The sequence below is a fragment of the Aptenodytes forsteri genome, unplaced genomic scaffold (genome assembly GCF_000699145.1).
Source record: "Aptenodytes forsteri isolate BGI_AS27 unplaced genomic scaffold, ASM69914v1 Scaffold119, whole genome shotgun sequence".
In the NCBI taxonomy this organism is placed as follows: Eukaryota; Metazoa; Chordata; class Aves; order Sphenisciformes; family Spheniscidae; genus Aptenodytes; species Aptenodytes forsteri.
The window spans coordinates 3,702,732-3,708,731 of NW_008796165.1; the positions used below are offsets into that span (position 1 = coordinate 3,702,732).

Below are 6,000 nucleotides of genomic sequence, written 5' to 3' on the forward strand. Positions count from 1 at the left end.
TTTTCCTTTTTCCCTACTTCTCCTTTTGGATCCTCTGGATCAGGTTGGTTTCTTAGAAATCCTTCCCTGATAGTCCTCTTGGTCCTTTGCTGGAGTCTTAATTGTGGTGGTAGTATCTAGCAAAAGGACTAGGTGCTTTTCAGCATATACTGTGAAAAGCCCGTTTCCCTGGGGTGCTCTGTGGCATCCGTACTCTGGTTTCTTGGCTGAAATGATGTGGTGGAGAAGACAGGTTTTCCCAGCAGGTCCTGCGTTGGGGTTGTGGAGCTGCTGATGGGACATGTTCAGCCATACCTGAGTTAAGGTTAGCGCTTTCACCATTTGGGTATGTGCGCGCAGTGCTCCTGCCTTCAGAGGAATTGAGAAGTTCCAGATGGTGTCTCTTGTTGTCATTTTTGTGTTGGGGCAGTGAACACTGTGGAGAAGGTGGGCCTAATTTGGGAGATTTACATTGGGCTGTCTATTTTGGGGAACTTCAACCTGTGGCTTATGGGAAGTAAGGTGACCATGGGACCCTCGGGTGAGCTCACCTCAGAGGCCAGTTTTAAGGTGGAGTAAAGAATGGCTCTTCCTTAGGTCATTCCCAGCCCAGTGTTGCAGGCTCATGGTTGGTTTGGCCAAGGTTGGGGCCACTGATCAGTTAAGTGGTGTGCAGGATGGCTGCAGGATGCTTTCACCTCTTGGCTATTCAATGGCCTGCTGGGCAGCTTGGGGTGGTGATGGTGATCCCTGAGTGGAGGTGTGAGCTCACCTTCCCAGGGTTGGAAATAGAGGGACAGCCTATGACTGCGTGCAGTAAGGTGTTTGACACTGTGGTGTTGAGAATCATTTCTTTCCTGGTCTGTCTTCTAGCATTGCTGAGGAAGGAAAGTGCTTTCATTCGCTCTTGGATATATCCGCAGGGCTTGGAAACCTGTTCTTCCTGCCATATTGTGCCAGCTGCATTTGTGCTGCTTGTAATCTAATAAATGCTTGGTCTGAGCAGCTAGCACTCCTGCTAGAGCCCAAATGAATGCAGAGGAAGGACCCTGCTAAGTGTATGCATTCTTCCTCTCCTGGCCAGCTCCAATTCCCTTTCATAGCTCACATCTGATGCTTCCTCTCTCACCTAGCCCCTTAGCTCCGATGTAAATGTGTGTTCACACTTCTGCCAGTCAAGTAACTGTGCTCTCTCTGTCTCTCCCCTTTGTTATAAAGCCTGCTCTGTAAATGAATCCCACAGGTCTGGGGCTCAGCAGGTAAAAGGAGAAGTGAGTCTGTTAGCGCATGAGTCTAATCAGGCCGGCTAAAGCGAATAAAGTAGGGCAGCATTGCACATTAGCCGCTGTGTAAATGAGCCCTTTGATGGGCTGGGCACCGCGGGAGAGGGTTTGAAGCCAAGAAGAACTTTTGTTGTTAATTCAGTGACACATGGAAACTGTAAAACAGCGTGTCTTGCACACACACGAGAGAGAAAATAAAAGCCCTCACGACCGGGCTTTTCAATACCTGCCCTCGGACCTAGTCTGAAAACTTTCAGCCCCTGTCTCCCTCTCTTACCACTTGATTTTCCTTTCTCTCCCTTTCTTTTTTTGTTCCCCCTGCACTATAAAAAGAAAAGCTCTCTTGCCTTTTGAACTAGACGGCTGTGAGTGAGGGCTATCTCTGAGCTGTGTGGCTCTGTTACCTTTGTGTTCCAGATGAAACTGCCAAGCTCGGTGGGACAGAAGAAGATTAAAGCCCTGGAGCAGATGCTGATGGAACTTGGAGTAGGTGAGTAAAGGGGGCACGCGAGAGAGAAAGAGACACACAGAGCTAGCCTTTGTTCTCGAGATGGGCTATTTTTTCCCCTAGTAATACAGCCAGTTTCTTGAATAACAGTATGTGAATGGTTTTTAAAATATTTTATGTGTTTAAAAAAAAAAAAAAAGAGAGAGGGTAAAAGCCAGAACAAGATGCACAGGGTTTTTTTTTTTTCCTCCCAGTAGAAAAATGTTTTAAAAGAGCCTTTGTTTCTCTCTTGTTTGGGCCTTTTTAACCATCAAGAGAGGCAGCACAGTATTAGGAAGGCAAATCTCAGCCTTGCCGGGAGAGGTACTTCTAAGTGTGTTAGTGACCATGGCACGCGCATTGTTCAGGGATGCCCTGTCTTGCTTTCAAGCTTCGTTTCCTCTTAATTTACTGCTCACGGTGGCAAGTCCAAAATGCGTCTGGGACTGTTCATCCCCCCTTTATAGGTTGCATGCTGTGTGAAAATCTGGAGCATCTCTGCTGAAAGGCGAGTAAACACACATCCCTCACTCTTGAACTCCAGTGTCTTAGCAGCAGAAAGAAGGGTTCACTTAACACGTACAATACCTGCTCGTAGCTAGAGGGGAGGAAGTGCAGCCCATGGCTAGCTGCTGCCCTCCATGGAGTGGGTACAGTTTGCACGTACTACAGGTCCCAGCATGCAGTGCCCCTTGATTAGGCACTTGATGATCCCTTTTCCCCCCCACTGTGGCTGGGGGGATTTTTAAAAATAAAAAAAGAAAAAAAGAAGAAGGAGGAAAAAAAAAAAAGCCTTATTGGTGATTTACAGGAGATTACTGAGCCTGCTCCCAGCACTGACTTCCGTTAACTCTTGTTAGTTTTTTGGGCCAACTGGTTTATGGCTTGGTATGTTGTCTCAGAGACTGTGTGTGGTTCTGAAGGCCTCCTGTGGCTGGTGAAAGTGGCTCAACCAGGGTTTTTTCCCCTTTCCGCTTTAAAACTGAGCGAGTTACTGTCTTTGCTTGCTAGGGAAACCTTGGGGAAGGACTTGAGTGCTTCTTAGAGCTCACTTTCCACGAGGGTAAGGAGGGGTTCCTGACTCCCCACTCCTGCCTTACAAAACACACGTATCTCGAGGGCTTCCTGGTGCTCTAGCCCTGCAGTGCCTTAGAGTGCAGAAACACACCTGGGCTTTGCATGGGTGAACACAGTGTTAGCAGGAAGGGGTCATGTGGGCAGCCCGGCGGACAGGGGGGCACTGCTGTGTATCAGGACAAACGCACATCCTTGTCTTCTCCAGAACACACAGCTCTTCCTGGCTCTGTGTGCGTGTGTGATGGGCTGCAGCAGAATGCATGGTGTGGGGAGGTGATCTGCCAGCCCCTGCTACAAGCAGTTCAGGTCTGCATTAAAACATGTCTGTAACACAGCAGCAGAGCAATTCTCTGCCTCAGTCCTACCCTGGGAGGAGCAGCAAGAGAGGCAAGGGAGTTCAGCCTGTCCACCCCTTGTTGGTGAAGGTGTAGGGAACAGCAGGAGCTCTTCTGTCCTCTGCAGCAGTGTGTGAGGACTTGTACCCAAGACTGAGCTCCCTTCATGTGACCTGGTGGGTAGCAAGGTTCAGTTGTCTGGTCTGATTTGTGTCTTCCATCATCCTTCACTTGCTGAGTCCTGGACTTTGCAGGTTCACCCTTAGTACTTGGCCAGAGCCAAAGGACAGCCTGGAAATTCAGGTCTCCAACCCTTAGGGATGCCAGTTGCTAATGATCCATGTGATAGGAGTGAGGCTTCTGGCGTATCTTTGTGGGAGTGAATGGGCAGCCAGGACCCTTCTATGAATCTTCCATTGTAGGGTTGCAGGTCTGGGTGTTTAACAGAACCCCTTTTTCTCCCTAGATCTCAACCCTATGCCCACAGAGGAGATTGTGCAGATGTTCAACGAGCTGCGGAGCGACCTGGTGCTGCTGTATGAGCTGAAGCAAGCCTTTGCCAACTGCGAATATGAGCTGCAGATGTTACGGCACCGCTATGAGGCCCTGGCCAAAGCTGGTAGTATCGGCCCCCTCAGTGCGGAAGGCGCCCATCCGGATGGCCAGACAGGGCTCGGCATTGAGGAGGGCAAGGGAGATGCCAAGGACCAGATTATTGATGTAGTAGGAGCACCGCTGACCCCCAATTCGGTGAGAAGGAAGGTTGGGGGGGCAGAACAGGGAGCACTCAGGTCTCCGACGCAGATGCCCTGACAAGCACTGGGGATGCTGCCCTGCTCTCCCTCCAGGCGTGCGCATCCAAGGGAGCACAGCACGCCTGTTCCCCCCAAGTCCCAGTGCTGCTCTCTGGGCTTCTCTCCTGTGCTGGACAGTGTTCTTGGTGCTATAGGTGGGGTCAGCAGGGCTTTCTACATCCTGCATGCAGGCAGATGGCTTGACGTGGGTGCCACCGTGGACCAAAGCAGCAAGGCTTTGGGTGACGAGAGCTTGCACTAGGGCAGCAACAGTGATGCCAGTACAGCTGCAGGCCTGAGGCATTTTCCTTCTAGATACAGCCCCGTAAGGGTTGCTCAGCAGAGGGAAGCGAGTGGGGAAAGCAGTCTTGAGATAATGAGCCATGACCTGCCCAAGTTCCTGGAGTCAAGCAGTAGCCCTGCCTGGAGCAGGAGGCTTGGGAAGGAGAGAGGTGTTTGAAGAGCAAAGGGGTGTTTTTATACCCTACTTCCAGTGCCAAGAAAGGAAAGCCAGACCTAGGGGTTCTTCCATGGCGAGCCCTCTGACAATGTCCTGTGCATGTACCTCTGCAGGATGCGAATCACCAGCCTCTCCTCCCTGCCTCCATGAGGGCAGGCCGCCCAGCCCCTCACCACTGCCTCAGGGCCAAGGGTATGCCTGGGGATCAGCTGAGGTTGCTTTCCCCTCTGTGCAGTCCCCTGGCACAGCTGAGCTGAACTGCCTGGTAAAAGCTGCCCGTCTCCACATAGTGGCATCCCCGACGCCTCAGACATACTGCCCCTGGTAGCGGCACAGACCTTTACTTTCTAAAATGTATAATGTATTGCAGGATATTGAGAACACCTTATCTGTCAACGGCAGAGGCGACACGTTAATCTGGACTTGAGTAATGTCCTATTTGATTGTGACAATATGGAGTCGTAAGGAAGCGTTCCACTGAGACAGGTTCATGTTTGCAAAGGAGTCTTCTGAATTTTTTTTTCCCCTACTGCATTCAGTCTGAGACCTCACCCCTCCCTGCGGTCCGGGGTGTCCTGGTTTGCAAACTTTGCGGGCTGATTCATAACACACTTGCTCTCCCTTGAGACTTTGCTTGTTGGGAAGGTGGGAGAGGTGGTGGTGGTGGTGGTGGTGGCGGCCATGGCTGCAGGAGGAGGGAGCCCATGTGTGTGTTTCTGACCACGTTGTTCCTCAGAGCCACCTCCTAGAATTGGAAACAAAGGAGTGGGCCCAGGCAGCACGGAGAGGGTTAAACTGACCTGGTCTCTGACATATTTGAAAGAAATATAATCAAGTTAATTCACTGCAAGGCAAATTCAGTACCTAAAGGGCCCCCATGTTAAATACAGCACTGACCTTTACCGGCTGATTACACAAAGACGACACAATTAGATTAGTCCAAGACAAAAGGTCAAGCACATTCACACTGTGACCATTTTATGCTACCTTTCGAGGGGGGGAAAAATTACATCCCAGCTGGAGGGGTATCTTGGAGAGGAGGGAAATGGGGCTGCTGTACTACGTTCTGCCTGGCTCAGGTATGTTTGGAGAGTCAGGCAGGGCCTGGCACTGTGCTTGCCCTGAACCCTTCCTGCGGTTCTGGGCGATGTGGTGGTGGGAGAGACCAGCAGCCTGCGGCCCACAACCAGCTTTTCCAAGGATGGGCTGAGCCGAGTGGAGGCCGTGTGTTGGTGATGCTCCCTGCCCTGCCCAGAGCCGGCAGGAGCAGCCCCAGTGCCTTTCACTCAGTGTCATGGCTAAAATTGGCCTCTGGAAGATCAGTGGGCCAGGGTCAGCTCTGAGAAGGGGGGTGGTTGGGGCAGTCGCTGGCTGTTCGGCTGGTAGGGTGCATGCGTGTGTCCCCACCCCGCACAGCGATAACCCTGAGGTGTCCCCAGCCCTGGTGCGATGGGGACAGCGTGGGAGGCAGTGGGCCCAGGACACGGTGCTGAGAAAGCAGCCTGCCTCTGCAAGCACAGCGCTTTTCCCCCACCCTGGGGCACTTGCAGCGGGGGTAGCAATATTGGTAGTGCAAACAAGCAGC

At 51.7% G+C, this 6,000-nt stretch overlaps 1 protein-coding gene across 2 annotated transcripts in view; it reads left to right on the forward strand.

The window, feature by feature from the left end:
* DMAP1 (DNA methyltransferase 1 associated protein 1) overlaps positions 1–5,404 on the forward strand; it is a 29,880-nt gene extending 24,476 nt beyond the window's left edge. Inside the window, exons 8-10 of one of the 2 annotated variants that reach the window (XM_009287292.2) lie at positions 1,680–1,752; positions 3,628–3,911; positions 4,786–5,404. In XM_009287292.2, the coding sequence (XP_009285567.1) occupies positions 1,680–1,752; positions 3,628–3,911; positions 4,786–4,842 (414 nt within the window). In that variant the 3' untranslated portion in view covers positions 4,843–5,404. Of the gene's footprint in view, positions 1–1,679; positions 1,753–3,627 lie in introns of both variants that reach the window. The other variant, XM_009287291.2, reaches the window with a different exon arrangement.
* The last annotated feature ends 596 nt before the right edge of the window (positions 5,405–6,000 follow it).